At 41.4% G+C, this 23,413-nt stretch overlaps 2 protein-coding genes across 4 annotated transcripts in view; one reads left to right on the top strand and one right to left on the bottom strand.

The window, feature by feature from the left end:
* Positions 1–7,690, bottom strand: part of LOC141976341 (butyrophilin subfamily 3 member A1-like) — a 74,533-nt gene extending 66,843 nt beyond the window's left edge. For all 3 annotated transcript variants that reach the window (XM_074937284.1, XM_074937285.1, XM_074937286.1), the window contains exon 1: positions 7,498–7,690. The gene's annotated coding sequence lies outside the window, so the exon portion shown is untranslated. The remainder of the gene's footprint in view (positions 1–7,497) is intronic.
* The window catches only part of LOC141976807 (uncharacterized), a 40,959-nt gene extending 17,891 nt beyond the window's left edge, over positions 1–23,068 (top strand). The window contains exons 3-11 of the mRNA XM_074937972.1: positions 4,947–4,979; positions 9,296–9,316; positions 9,976–9,996; positions 11,794–11,814; positions 12,282–12,302; positions 15,037–15,057; positions 16,516–16,536; positions 19,275–19,301; positions 22,152–23,068. Coding sequence (XP_074794073.1) covers positions 4,947–4,979; positions 9,296–9,316; positions 9,976–9,996; positions 11,794–11,814; positions 12,282–12,302; positions 15,037–15,057; positions 16,516–16,536; positions 19,275–19,301; positions 22,152–22,681 — 716 coding nt within the window. The 3' untranslated portion in view covers positions 22,682–23,068. The remainder of the gene's footprint in view (positions 1–4,946; positions 4,980–9,295; positions 9,317–9,975; positions 9,997–11,793; positions 11,815–12,281; positions 12,303–15,036; positions 15,058–16,515; positions 16,537–19,274; positions 19,302–22,151) is intronic.
* Positions 23,069–23,413: the final 345 nt, after the last annotated feature.

Genomic DNA, 23,413 nt, shown 5'->3' with positions numbered 1-23,413 from the left:
CCCAGAGTCGGGTTTACAAGAATGCAGCTGCTGAAGATCTGACAAGCTAAGAATTGATGCCTTCTTCAAAAGCTCTTTTAGAGTGTGAGGTTGCTGTCATCTCTTTCCCTCACTCAGTCCTATTGATTCCAAGATGTCTCATGAATCCATAGTTTTTTCCAGCTCCACAGTGTCTGTAGGAGAAGCAGGCCCATTCTGATGTCAGAGGATGTGACTGATGGCCCCCAAAAGGACTGCTTAGTGGTTTCAAAACCTCTTTGCAAGGAAAACAAGAGGTGCCTGGAACCATCTTCTTCTACAAGAAATGAAAGGTGCATGACCATGTATCTGCAGAGAAGAAACTGAGTGCTGTAGGTCTGCTTTAGATCAGTGCTGCACATAAAGGGTGGTAGAAACATCTAGGGAAAACCATCCTTTGCTTTACCAAACCTGGATAATCTGGTCCAGTGGAACAGTCAGGCCCAGCATCTGACAGTGCCTTGAACCCAGCTTCAATTCCTCCCATCTTACAAGGGAATGAGAGGCCTGTATCAAGTCTTTCAAAAATAACTAACTAAGCTGGAGCTTTTGCAGCCACACTTAAGGGTTGAGATATCCATCACCTACATTTACTGGTGTGTGAGGTTTGCTTCCTGGCTACGTACAAATTAGGTTTGCCAGAGTGGGCAATAGGGCTAGCTGGCATGGGACAAAAGGCTGTGTGGTTGGGCTAACAGCCCGAGGGATGTTCTGTTCAGCTCTGGGGTCCAGAGCTTTTTCATTTTCAGAAGTGTTCCTGAGGTGCTTTCCTTTCTGTGCCATGGGTGCCTCAAAACTACAAGCAGCAAGTACAATGAGGCCATCTTGAAAAGCAATGGTTTTCATATATAGATCTGCCTCTCTGTACACACCTCTGACTGGAATCCCAGACTGGAGACCTCCACCATAAGTATACCCTCATTTAGTCCCTTGAAGAGGAAATACAGATTACTTACCCATAACTGTTGTTCTCCAAGAAAAGCCTCTGCATAGTCACACTCCCCACCCAACTTCCCTACTTCTTTGGAGTCTCATGTTATGAATTCTCAAATTAGGGGAAGGAGCTGAGAGGTGGTTGGGGCCACTTGCTTTTTGATACCCTGAGAACCTTCCAGGATGGGAGGAAGAGATGAGGGTGAGGAGCTCCACTGGACACTGCTCCCTAGAACATCCTGGTGGCTCATGATCATAGAATCGTAGAACTGGAAGGAACCTCGAGAGGTCATCTAGTCCAGTCCCCTGCACTCATGGCAGGACCAAGCACCATCTAGACCATCCCTGACAGGTATTTGTCTCACCTGCTTTTAAAAATCTCAAATGATGGAGATTCCACAACCTCACTAGGCAATTTATTCCAGTGCTTAACCACCCTGACAGTTAGGAATTTTTTCCTAATGTTCAACCTAAACCTCCCTTGCTGCAATTTAAGCCCATTGCTTCTTGTCCTATCGTCAGAGGTTAAAGAGAATATTTTTCCCTCCCTCTTCCTTGTAACAACCTTTTAGGTACTTGGAAACTGTTATCATGTCCCCTCTCAGTCTTCTCTTTTCCAGACTAAACAAACCCAGTTCTTTCAATCTTCCCTCATAGGTCATGTTTTCTAGACATTTAATCCTTTTTGTTGCTCTTCTCTTGACTTTTTCAAATTTGTCCACATCTTTCCTGAAATGCGGCACCTAGAACTAAACGCAATACTTCAGTTGAGGCCTAATCAGTGCGGAGTAAAATGGAAGAATTACTTCTCGTGTCTTGCTTACAACATTCCTGCTAATACATCCCAGAATGATGTTTGATTTTTTTGCAACAGTGTTACACTGTTGACTCATATTTAGCTTGTGGTCCACTATGACCCCTAGATCCCTTTCCGTAGTACTCCTTTGTAGGCAGTCATTTCCCATTTTGTATGTGTGCAAGTGATTGCTCCTTCCTACGTGGAGTACTTTGCATTTGTCCTTATTGAATTTCATCCTATTTACCTCAGACCATTTCTCAAGTTTGTCCAGATCATTTTGAATTTTCATCCTATCCTGCAAAGCACTTGCAACCCCTCCCAGCTTGGTATCATCCACAAACTTTATAAGTTTACTCTCTATGCCATTATCTAAATCACTGATGGAGATTTAAACAGAACTGGACCCAGAACTGATCCCTCTGGAACTCCACTTGATATCCCCTTCCAGCATGACTGTGAACCATTGATAACTACTCTTTGGGAACTGTTGTCCAACCAGTTATGCACCCACCTTATAGTAGCTCCATCTAGGTTGTACTTCCTTAGTTTGTTAATGAGGAGGTCATGTGATGCGCATGCCTTCATGAGTGTGAATATGCAGTGGCTCATTTCAATGTACTCCGGTTTAACAACTTGAGTGATGATTAAACAGTGCAACTTTGCTACATTGCTCTTTGCAGTCCTTGGGCTGCAGGAAGAATGCAACACCAGTCCGTGGGGTTCAGTACACTCCCCCAGTTCCATTCACAGGCTGGTGAGGGGTCAGGTAGGAGGGGAGATCGCCCAGAGCCTGAAGATGTGTCCAGTGCTTACATGGGGAGTGCCAGAAGAGGGAGATTGTTTGTTGCACCCTCTATGAGCACATAAGGGTGAGGCACAATGTGGCCTTTATTCTGTTTCATTGGAGTGGATGGGTGGGACAGCGTGAAGGTGGGTTTGGAGATTAAAGGAAAAGGGAGGAGGAGACATCTTGCCAGATATTGTCAGTTTCACTTTGGGAAAAGTGGGCAAAATGCTGAGTAAAGAAGGATGTATATTCATTAAAGACAAGTAGAAAGTATTGGACTGCATATGCATACCTATAATATGTCAGATGTAAAACATGTGATGCAATTGTCCCACTCTACTTGGCCCAAAGTGGTTTATTGAGGCAAGATAATAGAACATAAGAATCATAGAGTCATAGAAGATTAGGGTTGGAAGAGACTTCAGGAGATCATCTAGCCCAATCCCCTTCTCAAAGCAGGACCAACGCCAAATAAATCATTCCAGCCAGGGCTTTGTCAAGCCTGGCCTTAAAAACCTTGAAGGATGGAGTCTGCTTTTCTGAAGTCCAGGATCCATATTTTGCTACTCTCCTTTCTTCCTTTTGTGAGGATCCTGAACTGAACCATCTCATGGTCACTGCTGCCTAGGTTGCCACCCACTTCTACTTCCCCTACCAATTCTTCCCTGTTTGTAAGCAGCAGGTCAAGAGGAGCACGCCCCCTAGTTTGTTCCTCCAACACTTGTACCAGGAAGTTGTCCCCAACACTCTCCAAAAACTTTCTGGATTGTCTTTGTATTGCTGTATTGCTCTCCCAGCAGATGCTAGGGTGATTGAAGTCCCCCATTAGAATCAGGGCCTGTGATCTGGAAACTTCAGTTAGTTGTCTGAAGAAAGCCTCGTCTACCTCATCCTTCTGGTCCGGTGGTCTGTAGCAGACACCCACCAACATCACCCTTGTTGCTCTTGCCTCTAAACTTAACCCAAAGACTCTCAACAGGCTTTTTTCCAGTTTCATACTGGAGCTCTGAGCAATCATACTGCTCTCTTACATACAATGCAACTCCCCCACCTTTTCTCCCATGCCTGTCCTTTCTGAACAGCTTATACCCATCCATGACAGTGCTCCAGTCATGTGAACTGCCCCACCAAGTTTCTGTTACAACAACCATACTGGGTCAGACCAATGATCTATCTAGCCTAAGCGGCAAAGAGTCCTGTGGCACCTTATAGACTAAGAGACGTATTGGAGCATGAGCTTTCGTGGGTGAATACCCACTTCGTCGGTTGCACGGAAACTGCTTTTGTAGTTGGCCAGCCATTCACAGTCTTTGTTTAATCCTGAGTTGATGGTGTCAAATTTGCAAATGAACTGAAGCTCAGCAGTTTCTCTTTGAAGTCTGGTCCTGAAGTTTTTTTGCTGCAGGATGGCTACCTTTAAATCTGCTATTGTGTGTCCAGCGAGATTGAAGTGTTCTCCTACAGGTTTTTGTATATTGCCATTCCTAATATCTGATTTGTGTCCATTTATCCTTTTACGTAGGGACTGTCCAGTTTGGATGATGGACACACAATAGCAGATTTAAAGATAGCCATCCTGCAGCAAAAAAACTTCAGGACCAGACTTCAAAGAGAAACTGCTGAGCTTCAGTTCATTTGCAAATTTGACACCATCAGCTCAGGATTTAACAAAGACTGTGACTGGCTCACCAAGGACAAAAGCAGTCTCTCCTCCCTTGGTGTTCACACCCCAACTGCCAGAAGAGGGTGTCATCACCCCTGATTGAATTAACCTAATTATCCCTAGCCTGATTCTTGCTTTCATATTTATACCTGCCTCTGGAAATCTCCACTCCATGCATCCGACGAAGTGGGTATTCACCCACGAAAGCTTATGCTCCAATACGTCTGTTAGTCTATCAGGTGCCACAGGACTCTTTGCTGCTTTTACAGATCCAGACTAACACGGCTACCCCTCTGAAGCTATCTAGGCTAGTATCCTGTCTTCAGGCAGTGGCCAATGCCAGGTGCCCCAGAGGGAATGAACAGAACAGGCAATCATCAAGTGATCCATCCCCTGTCGCTCATTCCCAGCTTCTAGTGCTCAGTGTCTTGAAAAATTGAGTTCTTATTGACCTGCATGACATTCCAAAGAACACCGAAACTATCAATTTGGCAGTAACAAAGTTCCTTTTTTAAGAGCAGGATTGCATTGCCATAAAATGTGGTGGATTCTTGTTAAGGACTGTAGAAATTATTTTAGGCTGAAGAAAAAAGGTTACCTTGACTGACTGGCAGATTATTCTTTTTCCTTGCATCTTGTGTGTCATAAATTGGATAAAAAGATCCTATATGGTTCATATGCGATCAGTAACTGGAAAATTATCTGCACACCTAGATTAAATACCTTATATCTGTTTTTTATTTCAGGAAATTGTGGGGAACTATGTGATCTTGGAACAGGTAAGAAATATTGTAGACTAAGCTAAAATAGTAGCAAATTTTAACTATAATTCTATGTGAAATATTTTTGTTTGATCACACAGTGTTAGTGCCATACATTATCCGAAGTCTGCCTAGATTCACATCCCCTGCAATATAACTGAATTTATATATATTGAGATCAATTGGTTTGCACAGGGAGTAAGTCAGGGGAGAATTTATACATAAACATTGAAGTCAATGGGACTATTCATATCCTTAATGTTTGGCCTGTGCTTAAATACCTTGCTGAAATTGGGGTCCTCAGTCTAAACACCCTTGAACTTTGGTTGGACAGGTGATGCAAAGGTATTAAATGTATTTAAACAATACTGGAAAGTACATATAAAAGGCTATGTTAAACAAAGTTGTTTAGGTTGCAACATCAAGCCCTTGAAAGTTAGACAATGCCAGATATACAGTTACTAGGGAAACATAAATTCTATCCATTTGTGTATCCATCCTGTGCTCTGAATGAAACAGGAGTCCTGTGGAAAAATTAGTATGTGATCATAAAGTTAAAGACTGTATCATAATACATGAAAGTGATAGACTCAAAGAGCACAATCTATTTAGCTTTACAAAGAGAAGACTAAGGGATGACTTCATCACAGTCTATAGATATCTATATTTGTCAGGGTTCCTTCCCCACTCTGAACTCTAGGGTGCAGAAGTGGGGACCCACATGAAAGACCCCCTAAGCTTCTTTTTCCCAACTTAGGTTAAAAACTTTCCCAAGGCACAAACTTCACCTTGTCTTTTAACAGTATGCTGCCACCACCAAGTGATTTAGACAAAGAACAGGGAAAGGACGACTTGGAGTTCCCATTTCCCTAAAATATCCCCCCAAGCACATACACCCCCTTTCCTGGGGAGGCTTGAGAATAAACAAGATGCACACAGACCAGCCTTGGATTTTTAACACCCAAAAAACCCAATCAGATTCTTAAACAGAACTTTATTAGAAGAACAAAAAAAGATAGGTTTCAGAGTAGCAGCCGTGTTAGTCTGTATTCGCAAAAAGAAAAGGAGTACATGTGGCACCTTAGAGACTAACAAATTTGTTTGAGCATAAGCTTTCGTGAGCTACAGCTCACTTCATCGGATGCATCGAATGCATCCGATGAAGTGAGCTATAGCTCACGAAAGCTTATGCTCAAATAAATTTGTTAGTCTCTAAGGTGCCACAAGTACTCCTTTTCTTTAAAAAAAAAAGATAAGAGAACAACTCTGTAAGATCAGGATGGAAGATAACCTTACAGGCAGTCAGATTCAAAACATAGAGAATCCCTCTAGGCAAAACCTTAAGTTACAAAAAGACACAGAAACAGGAATACACATTTCCTCCAGCACAGCAAATTTCACAAGCCAAAACAAAGAAAACCTAATGCATTTTCTAGCTAGATTACTTACTAACTTTACAGGAGTTGGAGGGCTTGCATCCTTGATCTGTTCCCAGCAAAGGTATCACACAGACAGACAAAAACCTTTCCCCCCCCATCCAGATTTGAAAGTACCTTGTCCCCTCATTGGTCATTTTGGGTCAGGTGCCAGCCAAGTTACCTGAGCTTATTAACCCTTTACAGGTAAAAGGACTTTGCCTCTGACCAAGAGGGATTTTATAGCACTGTATACAGAAAGGTGGTTACCCTTCCCTTTATATTTATGACAATATGGGGAATAAATATTTAAGACTGGGCTCTTCAATGTAGCAAAGAAACTATAACACAGTCCAATGGCTGGAAGTTGAAGCTAGAGAAATTCAGACTGGAATTAAGGTGTATATTTTTACCAGTGAGGATAATTAACCAATAATAAAACAGAATAAAAACATTGTAATTAACCATTGGAACAGTTACCAAGGGTCTTGGTGGATCCTCCATCACTGATCATTTTAAAATAAAGATTGGATTATTTTCAAAAAATGGTCTGCTCTATGAATTACTTACGACAGCTCTCTGGCCTGTATTATATAAGAGGTCAGACTAGATTATCACAATAGTCCCTTCTAGTCTTGGAATTGATGCATTTATGTATGCACAGGCAGCTGAAAATCTGGCATTTTCCATCTTTCAGCTGTTTAACTTTGGCACTTAAATAACAGTATTTAAATGCAGAGGTTTTGTACATATGATTTCCTGTGAGTTCTGTCCCAGAGACCCCAATTTATCTAAACAATAAGCTAAAGCCTCAGCCATTGAGACATTATTACAGAAACCATCTATGACAATGAGTAATTCTTATTGACCTAATTCTTATTGATCTGAGCAACAATCAATGTGTTACCCGGGGTTCTTTCAACCCAAAGGTCTCCGTAACTTTTACTCTGTGCAAGGTGGTGTCTGGAAATAAATCAAGGGAGACACGGCCGTCCAATACATGGCTGGCACAAACAGGACAACACAAGAGTGCTTTCATTTAAAGCTAAACTTTACTGAGTCTCAAGCACTACACACGTCTGCAATAGGTTAGTAAAACACCCCCAACCCTTGATAATTACCGAAGCTGAGCGTGGCTTTTGAGTGGCACCGTGACAGGCTTCAGCTGGCCAGGCTTCCATCTGCCATTGGAGACCTGAAGATGCATCCAGAGGGAGCGTCTCTGAAGAGCCCCTCCTGAGAAGTCCAATCCCCTCAAACTTTCCCCCCTTATTTATACATTAACATATCCCTTAAAGAAAACTTGCAAAGCAAGCAGGGTTAAAAGGTTAAACACTTTATGATCATCAATTAACCAGACATATTTTTTTTTTTAGAGTGTCCATGCCTGTGAGCTCTGACAAACATTCTCGGGGCACGTATAAACAGACTTCTTGTTTTCCTAAAATACATGCATCAGCAATTTCAACACCCTTGGCAGGAAGGGGGCAGGGTCAAGCTGCCCTGTCTGTGGCACCCAAAACCCCCTCCCCTCCTGTCTTGGTTACGCTGAGGCCACTGCATGACCAATTTACGACCTGCTGACTTGGCTACTTTTAGCAATAAGCAAGAATCGCTTAGGCAATTTACTTGTTTGTCAAAATATCTCCGAACAAATGGTTTATTATTTCATTAATCACAGAATACATAACAGACATCCCTTCTCAATTACTAGTGTCTCAGTCATAGAACACAACTCTGATAACAAATATCCCTTGTCAATTATCAGTAGCCCCATCAGACCTAATTACTACAGATCATCAGAGCAAGGAATTGCACACAGTCCAATATTGATTTTATATATTCCGACTTTTGGTTATTCACAAAGCTTTAACTAAAAAAAATTGTTTAGTCTGATAGGTACAGAGTACTAGATCTCTAGATATACCACCACTTTGGGTTATACATAAAAAGGATTTTTGTTTATCTATATCCATCTATCTATCTATGAATTGTAGGGGTTTAGTATCTACTCACAGTTTATATCTCAACAATATCTTAAAGAATTTCGTGGGAGAAAGAAAAGGTACAGCCACAGCCTAAGGGTTTTCCCCCACTGAATATTAAGGGCTAATGCAAATAACTGAGTTGTGAGAGCATCTTGAAAAAGATCACAACATATTTTATAATAGATTTAGGCAACCTAAATATAAGGGTTCCTGCCAGCTCCCTCTATAATAATATTTTCTAATGTATATGAACAAGGTGTAGAGGTATACTTTCTGTGAAAACCTCTACTCTGAAGTTTTCCCTAATTTTTGACACTAAAATCCCAATAATAATAATGGAATAGGAGTAATATTTACTTCTGCAGTAAGAGGCTGACTCTGCTATACTCACACAAGGAAAACTCCCATGGACTATTTCATATATATAACCAGAAATAAATCACTCAGAATCCAAAATCTTGGACCAGCCTCTGAGCTCAGTTACATAAATTCAGATACAGAGTTATTCCACAAAAACAACGAGGACTCCTCATTGCTTTTGTGGATACAGACTAACGCGGTTACCCCTCTGAGAGTTATTCCACTGACTGCAAGTCTTTTTTTCTGGATTCACACAATTCCAATTGAGAGAAGATTCTGTCCTTTTGCCTCTATCGAAAACATGACCCAGTTAGATTAAATAAAGGGCCCAAGTGTTAATGTTTATTTCAGAAAAATCATTGTGAAGATAATTCTGTGGAAGCCAGTGGACTTACTGTGTGTTTAAACTTGTGTAACTAAAAACATAACCTGACCTAAGTTTCTGAACTTTGAGAGAAGTTTTTAATTATATAGGGAATTCCTGAGTAATATATTTAGCTAATCAATTTCTATTATTAGTTTTCCAAATTAAAAAAAGTAATATGTATAAAATATATTTTTTATTTTGCAGGCCAAAACACTGAGGAAAACAGTAAGTTACCGTTGAATTCTGATTACTTACCCTCCCCCAGCACAGAGGTTTAAATGGAAGATTCACTTGTTTTGAAATAAAAATCTTTTGAAAACCTTATACATGCACGACCATAAGTCATAAGAAGCAGTGGAATTGCTGCTGTTCCACTGCATGGAAAAGCAGGCAGGCCATGTAAAGACTAAGGCACAGATTCACAAAAGTATTTAGGTGCCTAAATCCCCTTGATTTCAATGGGAGCTGGAGTCAGAATCAGGTTACCTAGAGCAAGGCAAGGCCAGAGCAGGGCATGGAACAAGTAGGTGCAGGAGCTATCACAGTTATGGGTGAATGATTTGAGCAGACTCTGAAGTGCTGCCAATGTTTAAGAGCTGGTCTGCTGACCCTTGCAACCATTCAGGCAGTGTAGCGAATCAGACAGCCCACTACAGGCCAGCTTCACTTGGGCCCTGATTCCTGACACGTTTTCTTGGTCCCACGGGGTCACAAGCCAACTGGCTCTGGGTCATGTCTAGTGGCTGTATCTAGTTCTGCATCTCCCAAGGCACCGTCCCAGAATCAAATCTGTAATCTGTTTCATGCTTTTGTATCAGAGAATTTTGTAACATCATCTCTAGGTGATTTTAACTGGTTGGTTGGTTTGTTTATTTGTTTTGCAGGACCACTCCTGGGGGAAAATGGTAAGTGTGTTTGCTTCTGAAAAATCTGAGAACAGCTCTACAACCAGAGGGATATTGATGTTGCCGTTCCTTGGGAAATATTTTCAGTCTTTATTGTTTGTTACAATGTGTCTGATCAAGACAAAACCTCTGCTCAGGGAAGATACATTTTAAGGCTCCATCTCCTGAGATACTGTGTCATAGAATCATAGAATATCAGGGTTTGAAGGGACCTCAGGAGGTCATTTAGTCCAACCCCCTGCTCAATATGCCATTGGCCTTCTTGGCAACACGGGCACACTGCTGACTCATATCCAGCTTCTCGTCCACTGTAATCCCCAGGTCCTTTTCTGCAGAACTGCTGCTTAGCCAATTGGTCCCCAGGCTGTAGCGGTGCACAGGATTCTTCTGTCCTAAGTGCAGGACTCTGCACTTGTCCTTGTTGAACCTCATCCAATTTCTTATGGCCCAATCCTCCAATTTGTCTAGGTCACTCTGGACCCCATCCCTACCCTCAAGCATATCTACCTCTCCCCCCAGCTTAGTGTCATCTGCAAACTTGCTGAGGGTGCAATTCATCCCATCATCCAGATCATTAATAAAGATGTCGAACAAAACTGGCCCCAGGACTGACCCCTGGGGCACTCCACTTGATACTGGCTACCAACTAGACATCGAGTTGTTGATCACTACCCATTGAACCCGACAATCTAGCCAGCTTTCTATACACCTTATAGTCCATTCTTCCAATCCATACTTCTTTAATTTGCTGGCAAGAATATTGTGGGAGACTGTATCAAAAGCTTTGCTAAAGTCAAGATATATCACATCCACTATTTTCCCCAAATCCACAAAGCCAGTTATCTCATCATAGAAGGCAATCAGGTTGGTCAGGCATGACTTGCCCTTGGTGAATCCATGTTGACTGTTCCTGATCACCTTCCTCTCCTCCAAGTGCTTCAAAATGGAGTCCTTGAGGGGCTGCTCTATGATTTTGCCAGGGACTGAAGTGAGCCTGACCGGTCTGTAGTTCCCTGGGTTCTCTCTCTTCCCTTTTTAAAATATGGGCACTATATTTGCCTTTTTCCAATAGCCCAGGACCTCCCCTGATAGCCACGAATTTTCAAAGATAATGGCCAATGGCTCTGCAATCACATCAGCCAACTCCCTCAGCATCCTTGGATGCATTACATCTGGACCCATGGACTTGTGCATGTCCAGCTTTTCTAAATAGTCCTTAACCTGTACTTTCACCACTGAGGGCTGCTCACCTCCTCCCCATAAGGTGTTGCCCAGTGCAGCAATCTGGGAGCTGACCTTGTCTCTGAAGACCGAGGCGAAAAATGCATTGAGTACTTCAGCTTTTTCCACATCATCTGTCACTATGTTGCCTATTCCTATCATTCCCCTTTAATCCTCCTAGCTACGTGCCATGTTCTCTCTCTTCTTCTCTTTTAGTTCTCTCATTTCTCAGCCTATGATACAATAAAACAATGAAGGCAGTATAAAAATATAATATCTTTTCAATCTCATATTTTCTTTATTAAGAGATTATATACATATCTGCCTCCTGCCCCATGGCATATCACTGGTGTGCTTTGTCCTGTGTCATGTCTCAAACACTTGCTTAAGTATTGGATTTCATAGTGCTGCAGAGCAAGATAGATCAAGCTAAATTTGGGCTTTGAGCTTCTTACACCTCATTATTAACAGCTTGGTAACTATATCCACACTCAACATAATAGTGGTGTTAGTCACTTTCAGTTGAATTCTGAAAAAAAGACTTCCTTGATTCTAATCTTTTTTCTTGTCCCATAGATGATCTCCAGCAGAAAATAAGTAAGTTTGGATTTGTTTGTGAACAACTTCACTCATATAGAAGCAGGCTCTGTGCTGAAACTAAAAATAGCAAGGCGGGCACAGTGAAAACAGTAGTGCGTAGATAGTGGCAAAGATGTCAGTTCAGGCTACGCATCCAAGTACAATACTGCCTGACCATCTGGGTATATAGTTGGGCAGCTAGCCAAAGTCTCCGCTTCAGCCACTGGGGTCATACTGCTGTTTTTAAGCGCTGGCTGAAATAGGGCTTTCACGTGTACATGTGTCCAAGCTGGGAATCATACCTCCCAACTGCTGAGTAGACATACCCTCAGTGTCACAAAGGAAGTGCAGCAAAGCAGGGAATCTGTCAATTTCTTTAAACTAGGATACTACCCTACATATTGAAACACTTCTATTATTTTGCAATAAATTTTATTTTCATATTTTCATATTTCTAAATTTATTTCTAAAAAATTATTTTTCAGACAAACTTGAGAAAGAGAATGGTAGGTTTTCTTTAATTTTGGAGTTAATGTTAATCAAACTGAGCACAAATTATTTGTAGATTGTGATTGTCACTATAGTTCCTACAAGAGAATGAGGGTTCAAGCGATTGTCAATAATGTGTCTGTGATGTGTGGCTGAGAGAAGGGCACTTGTGAACAAGAGTCAGTGGGGTGTGGGCTGGGTCTCCAATTTTGTGAGAGCACAGGGACTTGATTTTATTTAGTTATGGAATGCAAGATTGTGAGCAAGATTACTGAATCTGGATGATGGATCATGTGTGGTGTGTAGGAAAAGGGTGAATAAGTAAACTGGCAGCTGATGATTGGGGATGTCTTCAGGGAAAGCTCCTTTAGTGAGGTAAGGTAATACCTTTTCACCCAATTTCTAATTGAAATCACACTGTTTTTTGCAGACCAACTCAAGAAGGAAAAATATAAATTCTCTTTGACTGTTCAACTGCTGCTATACTTCAGAAGAATGTTCTTAAATAAAAACAAATATTTCTTCATTTCATAGTCTTTCCTCAATCCAAGGAGAGTTCATTACCCAGCAGGTTTATTTTTATCCCCAGTAACAGAACTGGGGATGACTTTCTCACAGCAAGTTAGTTCATTATTGTAAGGGGCACAGCTCACTGTTCACACTACCTGCCTTCTGCAATATGGACAGTATCTGTTGGTAATGATAACTGTTTATAGCATCCTTCAAGCTGCTGTATTCTGCACAGGGGGGAACATCCCACTCCTGAGCCAGTTCAGAATTAGAGGATAGGATTCAAACAGAACCCACAAAGTTTCATTGAGTGTTCTTTAGCTACAGCTCTGGGCATCTTTAATAACCTTCAGCCCAGTGATTAGGGCACTCGCTTTACAGGTGCGAAACCCAAATTCAAATCCTTGATCCACCTCAGGCAGAGGGAGAGAACTTGGTGTCTCACACCTCGAATGAGCGCTGTAACCACTGGCCCTGGTTAGAGATGGCTTCTGTGTCTTTGTAGGATGATGTTGAGCTCAGAACAGCAGTTACATCATTTGTCCATTTTTGAAGACAAGAACAATTCTGTTACTACAAATCCTGTGTGTATCTCCACTGATTTTCATATGACCAATATGTACATATCCAAGGCAGCATATAACCCTTTTGTGAATGCTTAAATACTGATTTTCTGTTTCAGGAAAACTGCAGAAAAATAATCTTAAGTATTTATGTGATTGTCTAGTGGTTTGCCTGCCCCTGCTCCCCCCCTCCCCCCCAAAAAAATCAAAGAAATCAAAGTTGCATTTCCAACTTCACACAGTGTTGGCCTTATTTTCAGAGTTGTTGAGCATGCAGAACTCCAAATTAAGTCAATAGGAAATACATGTTCTGTGGACACATGTGGTCTCAAAACTACCTCTGCAAATCAGTGGCCACTATTCCAAATTCAACTGCAAGATGTGCAACAGCAAAAGGGAACTGAGCTTAGACTTTGAATAGACCATTTTACTTAGTTTTAATATTTGTTTTTTTTCCCACAGAACATGTTTCAACTTTTTCTCACATTCTAACATTCTCTGCAATTTTCCCCTTTAATCTTGCTTTGTGCCATGTTCTCACTCTCCCATCGCTGTTTTTGTCCTCCCATTTCTCATCATATAGTGGTGAGTGTAGTGTAATAATCTAGATAGCCTTGAAAACAGATTCTATCTTTTCATTTTTAAGATATATCTATTCATCACCTGCTCATACCATGTCAGAACATTAGTTTAGCCTGTCCTGTCTCATACCTCAAACACTTGCCTTCATGTTGGATTTCATAGTTCTGCAGAGCAAGTTACATCAAGTTAAATTTGGGCTTTTATCTTCTGACACCTCACTTTTAACTGCTCAGTAACAACAGGGCTCAGGACAGAGGGAGCTTGCTGGCAGCAGCTGCTGTCTCAACTTGCTGATCTAGCCAAGTGTACCTAGAATGGGGTCAGCATACTTAAAGGGGCAGTGCGCATCTCTCTCTCACACACACTGTGTGTCTCTGTCTCTCTCTGCCATGCCGTCTCCCCTCCCTCCATTCCTGCTGCCTTGTAGAGTGTGAGGCTATATTAACAACAATGTGTTAACCCTTGAGGGCTCAGCCATGTGCTAGTTCATCATTTAGCAGTAAGGCATTCCCTGGGAAATATCCCACCCTCTTCCACCCTCTGCCTTCACCACCTCAACCAAGCTTCACAATCAACACTGCTGTGTACAATATTAAATCGTTTGTTTAAAACTTATACTCTGTGTGTGTGTATATATATATATATATATATATATATATATATATATATATATATATAGTCTTTTATCTGGTTAATTTTTTTTCCCCTGGAACCTAACCCCCCCATTTACATTAATTCTTATGGGGAAATTGGGTTCGTTTAACATCATTTTGCTTAAAGTAGCATTTTTCAGGAACATAATTAGAACATTAAGCGAGGAGTTACTGTACGTCACTTAGGGACCTCAATTTTTCACACCCCTGAACGAAGTAGTTATGCAGGACTAATTTTTTGGGGGTAGACCAGGCCTTAATGTTAGATTTCACTGCTACAGAGCAAGTTACATCATGATAAATTTGGGTTGAGCTTCTCAAACTTCAGTTTCAGCTTCTCAGTAACCATATTCATGGTCCACCGAAAAGTTGTGTTTAGTTACTTTCAGATTAATTTTGAAATAATGGCTGCTTTGACTCTAACATTTGTTCTTGCCCTATAGGTGATCTTCAGGAGAAATTGAGTAAGTTGGACTTGTCTTGTGAACAATTTCGCTCACACAGATGTGCTGAAAGCATGAATGTATTCATCTCACTGTCCTTAAAAAAAATAATCTTTGCTTAGGGTGTCTCTCTCTCTTTATATTTGTGGAATAAAAACTCACAAACTCACAGGAAGGGAATTCATGTATCTAGTTATTTTCCTTGCTTGAGTTAGCGTGCTAAAAATAGCAGTGTGGACACAGTGGCAGAGACGATGGGTCGGGCTAGCCACCTAAGTACAATGCTGCCCAACTCCTTGGGTATGTACTTGGACTGATAGCTTTAAATTAGGGTTCTACAGCACATATTGAAAGATTGCATTATTTTAAACCAAATGTTATGTTTATTTTTTTATGCAAACTTGAAAAACAGAACATTACGGTTACTTTGAATTTTTAGTTTGAATCAGATTGAGCATATTTGTAGATTGTGGCTATCACTATAGTTCATTCAACAGGCTGAGGGTTCAAGCCATTGTCAATAAGGTGTCTGTGATAATGGGTGGCTGGGGGAAGGGGATTTGTAAACAGGAAGGGTGTGATCTGGGTCTCCAGTTTTGTGAGAGCACAGCTCCTTTTCCTTGGAATGCAAGATTATGGGAGGGAGAGGAATTATTTAAGCTTAGTACCAATGTGGACACAAGAACAAATGGATATAAACTGGCCATCGGGAAGTTTAGACTTGAAATTAAATGAAGGTTTCTAACCATCAGAGGAGTGAAGTTCTGGAACAGCCTTCCAAGGGGAGCAGTGGGGGCAAAAGACATATCTGGCTTCAAGACTAAGCTTGACAAGTTTATGGAGGGGATGGTATGATGGGATAGCTTAATTTTGGCAATTAATTGATCTTTGACTATTAGCAGTAAATATGCCCAATGGCCTGTGATGGGATGTTAGATGGGGTGGGATCTGATTTACTACAGAGAATTCTTTCCTGGTTATCTGGCTGGTGAGTCGTGCCCACATGCTCAGGGTTTAGCTGATCACTATATTTGGGGTCAGGAAGGAATTTTCCTCCAGGGCAGATTGGCAGAGGCCCTGGGGGGTTTTCGCCTTCCTCTGCAGCATGGGGCACAGGTTACTTGCTGGAGGATTCTCTGCACCTTGAAGTCTTTAAACCATGATTTGAGGTCTTCAATAGCTCAGACATAGGTTAGGGGTTTGTTACAGCAGTGGGTGTGTGAGATTCTGTGGCCTGCGTTGTGCAGGAGATCGGACTAGACAATCGTAATGGTCCCTTCTGACCTTAAAGTCTATGATTCTATGATTCTATGAGCTGTTATGGAATCTGGGTGATGTGTCAGGTGTAGTGTATAAAAAAGGGGATGAATGAGAACTGGCAGCTGATGACTGGCGAAGTTTGCAGGGCAGCTTCATCAGCGAGGTAAGGTAATACCTGTTCACCCAATTTCTAATTGAAAACACACCATTCTTTTGCAGACCTACTCCACAATGAACTTGGTAAGTTCTCTTAGGTTTCTCAACTGCGACTATCCTTGAGAAGAATGTTTTTAAAAGAAAACAGATATTTCTTCATTTCATTGCCTTTCTCAAACCAAGGAGAACAAATTACTCAGCAGATTTCTTTTTAACCTCATAACAGAACTGTGATAACTTTCTCTCACACAAAGTTGATTCATCACCTAGAATATTTGTATTTATTTTCTCTCTGGTTTAAAACTGAAGGACTAATTTTCAGAATTTCTTCACAGTATGAACATTACATAATTCTGAGCCCCCCCTTTGTTCATTTAATCTTTGAGTGTGTGTAGGAGGCTGGCATAAAATTACTATGGGGTTAATTTTTTCATGATGTAATTTTTTTTTATGGTAGGTGTATTAGTAAGTGGGAAAATCATTTTGAGTTGATGTTGTACACTGCTGTGGAATATTAGCTGTTGGAATGAAAAAAAAAGTTTTCTGATTCTCAGCCATATTGCAGCTTCTTCATGCTGTTCTTACTGCACAAACTTCCCCAGAATACAATTAATCTGAGCTCTAGTGGTTTCCCCTTGCACTAGGTGGCAAACTTTGTACGTTCTACAGCCACTATATATACTTCTATATCACCTCCTTCTAGCCTAGTGCAAGGATGTGGCCCACAGAAAGGGGGCATGGCTCTGCATCCATACTGCCTGCCTTGTGCATTCGCCATGGGATCTGTAAGTAACCAGAACTTTCTAGAGCATCTTTCAAGCAGCAGTATCCTGCGCAATGGGAACAACACACTGCAAAGACAGTACAGATTTGGAGGGTAGGATGCAAACATAACCTTTCATTATTCCTCTTCTCACCACCCACCCCAACTGTCATTTGTATATTCTTTATCTATAGCTCCAGGCCTCCCATATAACCTTCAGCCCAGTTATTAGGGCACTGAGGTGGGAAACCCAAGTTCAAATCCCAGCTCCACCTCAGGTACAGGATGATATGGGTCTTCCACATCATGGGTGGTTGCTGTAACCACTGAGCTAAAGGTTAAAAGGGAGGTTGTCCTCCTCTCCAGCCATTTTGTGTGGAGATAGGCACACACGGCTGCTTTTCTTGTAAGATATGGCTAAGGCACCTGACCCCAGGAGACAGTTCATGGCTGAGAATCCCAAGCAGAGATAGAGACTTCCCTCCAGCCCAGATTTAGATGCTGAACTCCCATGGGGGTAGAGGTTAGCAGCTCCCATTGGCTAAATTAGATGGCACCCTGCCCCATGCTGTGGCTTTTGTGGAGCCTATTGCTAGGCGCTTGTCTCTCCACCATGTGGGCTAGTGTCATTGTTGGAGACTTGAAGCGCATGCAAGAAACAATTATCACATTTAATCAGCTGTGCCTTTTCTAAAAGTTCTCACATAGAAAACCCCAATTAACATAACTCACAAATCACAGGGTTAGAAAAAAAAATGTCCTGCACCAGTATTTCCAATTCTTTCATACTCATATATATGGAATCCTGAAGGAGAGTGAAGGTGTCCAGCTCCTGTTGAGGGTAAAGAAACAATGACCTCCAGGGAGCAGTGATCTCCAGCCATCTGTTAGACTCAATTTATAATAAGTTATGCATATGCTTGCAAACCTCATTAATGCACATGTCCATTTGCGAGCACCCAGAATTATCGGGGGACTCTTCACCTGATAACCCACTTGAGACTCTTCACCTAATAGTTCTTCTTTTAACTTATTAATATTTGCATCACTTTATCACCATAGTAACATACAGTTATCTTAAGGAAGTATCTAATGTTTCACCCTGTTCAGCAATCGTCATCTTGTAGTTTCTACCTTCTATAGACAATATCCAATCTCAGCATTTATTTTTCAAAATATCGGCATACAAACAGACACAAACTCAGGAGATTTATTATTAAGTTAGCACAAGTAAGCAATCTTTATAATATGGTCAATTTATCCTAAATCCTAATTTGGCTAAAATAAATATTTTACAGGCCTAAACCTGTTGGTTTCTGGCATTTCAGCTTTAACCTTTAAGCTATTTTTTTAACCTACTACCCATCAGATAATAGCCTGTTATATCCAGCTCTTATAATATATTCATTTATTAATTACAAGCTATGCCATGCAGTGAATAGGGAGCCCGGGCACCTAACTCAGGCCTTGTGAATTCCACTGAGTGGCTAGGTGCCTAAAAGATGTGGACCTGCTGCTTATTGCAATACCCAAGTTCCTTTGTGGCTTTGGACACTATTTTCTATCTCATTTGGGGTGTAATGCTACAGCCAAACTACCAAAGTAAATACTAATAGTGGGTTCTGAATTGTGGTTAACAGAGTCTCCAGTAGTCTGACAGAGCGTTTATGGATGAGGGGGAAACATGAGGGAGTTTGGTTTACATAAGAAAAAGCAGAAAACATACCATGCCCCCCAAAAAACAGGTTACATGATGAAATGAGGCATTGGCTTGAGGTCAAGACAGACAAAGCAGTTCTTAGGCAGATGATGACCCTGCTCAGGTTCTAATGATTGGAGTTTAGAGGAGCCCATATGTAGGTAAGGTGTACTACATATGTCTGTGTTTGCAGTCTAGGAATATTTTTGTGCATATTAATATCTACACCCTTTTCTGCTGAACAATTAAATAGTCCTTCCATGCTGCCTCAGTCTAGAACATACCATTGCCAGAAGCAGGAAAATCTTTAGTATGGGCCTTTTTAAATTCAATGTTTGTTATTTCTCACTCTGATTTCAGACTGGAGAAGGGCTCATGATGAAACAGGTAACAGAAAACACATTTCTTCTAGGATTAAGAAATAATTATGTGAATCAGTGGCGTAGCCAGGAGGGGACACTTGAGAGGGCCCCAATTTAGGGTGGGTGGGCAATGACAGGGGGTGGGGCAGGAAGGATAGCGCTCTCTCTCCCCACCCCCTCCAGCTGGCCTTGTGGGGGCCGATTGACACTGTGGCATGCACCTGGGGAGCGGGGTCGAGGCGCAGGGGCCTGCGGGAGTGGAAACGCCCATGCCTGGACCCCGCTCCCCGGCTAGAGCGTGGCGAGGGCAGATGGAGTGGGGCAAGCGCTGGGGTCGGAGCAGAGCCAGGGATGGGGGGGATGGGCCTGGATGCTAAGTGCGTGGGCGGCAGCCCAGGAGGCACACCAGTGGCTACACCCCTGATGTGAATACAGCAACCAAACTAGGAACATACCATAAAATGTTATCCTGAGAACAAATCCTGAGAGCCATGTTCTGTTTTTCCACAGTGTTTCCTTATGCAAAAATCACATTTATATCAGGATCTGATTCTGACTTAATACAATTTCACACCAGTGTAATTTCTTGGATTTATGTGCGGTCACTCCTTATTTACATTGATGTGAGATCAGAATTAGCTCTAAATAAGAGTTTTATCTGAGGAAACACAGAATCAGGGACTCTGTATTTGGAGCAGGGTAAAATCACAGATGAGGTGGTGGCGGTGATGGTGATACAATTACTCATAGTAATATGAGTAATGATGACAGGGGTTATGATGCTGTGTAGTTGTGTCCAAGAGTAAAATGTGTGGGATCGTGATGGCATTTAATACCGATGAAGAAAGTGGTGAAAAGTTAGCTCTGGCAGTGGTGGTGTTGATTAGAGATTGATGCTGGTTATGGTGATAGTGTTAAATGAATGATACTAAGTGATGATCATTAAGGGGATAATGGAAGACAGCTGTAATCATGGTGATTTATGGCACATATGGATGTGAAAGTTGTGACAGTAATTGCATTGTATTGCAATTTTCTTCTAATCTCTTTGCAAATATTAGTCCAGCTGGATCTGTTCCTCAGAGAAGTTGGTATTATATGCAGTTCACAGATACTGCTTAGGATATTTGAACAAGATCACAATGAGTCAGTGTCAAAGAAGGGAGAAGAACTGATTCTCAGTCCCCACCTCTAACTTCTAGACAAAACATTATTTTCATTACTAAGATAGCCCATTATAACATTCATAGTGCAATAATGAAGGAAATAGGGAAGTTCTGCAATCCAACGTAATAAGTGCAATAATTTTCTTAACAATCTGATTGGCTGTGTCATAAATATAAAGGGAAGGGTAAACACCTTTAAAATCCTTCCTGGCCAGAGGAAAAATCCTTTCACCTGTAAAGGGTTAAAAAGCTAGGATAACCTCGCTGGCACCTGACCAAAATGACCAATGAGGAGACAAGATACTTTCAAAAGCTGGGGGGAGGGAGAAAACAAAGCTGTCTCTCTGTGTGATGCTTTTGCCAGGGACTGACCAGGCATGGAGTCTTAGAACTTAGTAAGTAATCTAGCTAGATATGCGTTAGATTATGATTTCTTTAAATGGCTGAGAAAATATTCTGTGCTGAATAGAATGGATATTCCTGTCTGTGTGTCTTTTTTGTAACTTAAGGTTTTGCCTAGAGGGATTCTCTATGTTTTGAATCTAATTACCCTGTAAGGTATTCACTATCCTGATTTTACAGAGGTGATTCTTTTTTTACTGTTTCTTCTATTAAAATTCGTCTTTTCAAGAACTGAATGCTTTTTTCATTGTTCTAAGATCCAAGGGTTTGGGTCTGTGGTCACCTATGCAAATTGTTGAGGACTTTTACCAAACCTTCCCCAGAAAGTGGGGTGCAAGGGTTGGGAGGATTTTGGGGGGAAAGACGTTTCAAAACAACACTTTCCCGGTAACCCAGATAAACGTTTGGTGGTGGCAGTGGAAGTCCAAGGGCAAAGGGTAAAATAGTTTGTACCTTGGGGAAGTTTTAACCTAAGCTGGTAAAAGTAAGCTTAGGAGGTTTTCATGCAGGTCCCCACATCGGTACCCTAGAATTCAGAGTGGGGATGGAACCTTGACAGGCTGGTTGGAGATTGATGGTTTTTTGGGTGACACCTCCTCATCTGAGCACATCTACTGATGTATACAGTAGTGCTGCACTCATGTCAATTCCAGGATATTAGAGAGAATGTGGGTGAGGAAATATCTTTTATTGGACCAAATTGTTGGTGAGAAGAAGAGCTCTGTGTAGCTTCAAAGCTTGTTTCTCTCACCAACAGAAGTTGGTTCAGTAAAAGATATTACCTCACCCACGTGTCTCTCACGTCAACTGGATCAGGCCCCTAAGACAGGCTAGGCAGGGGAGCACCTAGTTTCTGAATCCTGCTGGGGCTTAGGCATGAGTTACGTGCCACGCTGCTGGACAATGTCAGGACTCAGGTGGCAGTGTGCGTTCCAAGCTGTCACAGTTTAGGCACCTTGGGAAATTTAATGGTGGACACCAGGGTGCCTAGGGAATTTATGTGCCTGCAGAGAAAGGCAGCATTTTGTGAATACAATGGCACCTTAAATGTTGATTTTATTTGGCTGCGTCCCTCTTGTGAATGCCACCCAAATTATTCAGAATCACTTTCAGTTCTATGTGAACCTCAGACAACTCTTATCTGAAGTAATTCAATACAACAAAAACATTGTCAAGCAGGCTTCAATCAGGTAAAACTCCCAGCTGAGAAGGGACTGCAAGATGGGGCCCACCATGTAAACTTCCCCTTATCCCAGCTCAGACTGACATTAGACCAGTGCTTTTGACAACCCAATGTCTCTTTGCAGATAACATCACTCTCGATGCAAACACCGCCCACCCCAACCTCTGCATTGATGAGGATGAGAAGAGTTTTAAACATGAAGCTCAACCTCAAAAAGTTCCATCAAATCCAGAGAGGTTTGATTCGACTGTCTGTGTGTTGGGCTCTCAAGGCTTCTCCTCTGGAAAGCACTACTGGGAGGTGGATGTTGAGAAGAGCAGTGACTGGGACCTGGGAGTGGCCAGAAAATCCACAAAGAGAAAAGGAAAACTTTCCTTATCCCCTAAAGAGGGATTCTGGGCTCTGGGTCTGAATGGCAGAGATTATTGGGCAAAAACAGATCCATGGACCCGGGTCATGGTGCAGAAAAAGACCAAGAAAATTGGAGTTTACCTTAGTTACCAAGAGAGGCGGGTGACCTTTTTCAGTGTAACTGACATGTCTGTGTTGTTCACATTTAATGATTGTTCATTCTCAGGAGAGGTTTATCCATTCTTTAAAAATTCACACAAAGAAACAACCATGAGCATTTGTTCATTTAAACAAAAAGAATAAATTGAAAATGGCTGTGATGCTCAGTTTTGTTGACCAAACTAAGCCAAAGCTCCCTGATGCATCGTGACACTGACGAAACTGAACCAAAGTAACAGAATTCTTTGCAGTTAGAAGGAAGGCAAAGTGGAACAGCATTGCCTGTGAAATTATAATTACATGCATTGCTAATGTTGCAGAGGTGGCTCCCCATATAAGGAATGGAACTTTATTGAAATCCATAAAGCTGAGCTCTCTCAGAGATCTATTTATTAGGAATGTATTTTATCATTGCTGACTACTAGTTTATCTCAATAAGTTTTATTAGCAGTTAACAGTAAGCAAATAGTATCCTATATTATACCATGCTTTCTGTGCTAAATTGCATTACCAATCTTCAAGTCAGGTATAAACACAGGTGGAGTATAAACATAATCTTGAGAAAGTTTGACCAGCTGCACTGCTGTCTTCAGGATGGGTGGGTAACACATGACTTTTCCCTTCTGTATTATGCTTTGATTGATCATTTTTGATTAATAAAACTTGGTGGACCCTTGTTATTTGATATCTATTATTAATTTACATCAAACCCATAACAATATGTAGTGATCTATCTTTGAGGAAAAAAAGATGGTTAGTTATGTACTGTTTGTGGTGCTATCCTATCAGTATATTTTCCATAAAATACCAAAGAAATTCACCACAGTAGTTTTTAACTTCAAGAGCAGGAACTACACAAATACGAGGAAGCTATTT

Source organism: Natator depressus, chromosome 23 (genome assembly GCF_965152275.1).
Source record: "Natator depressus isolate rNatDep1 chromosome 23, rNatDep2.hap1, whole genome shotgun sequence".
Taxonomy (NCBI): Eukaryota; Metazoa; Chordata; order Testudines; family Cheloniidae; genus Natator; species Natator depressus.
The sequence above is the reverse complement of the archived record's forward strand: the minus strand, read 5'-3'. Positions and strand labels throughout refer to the sequence as shown.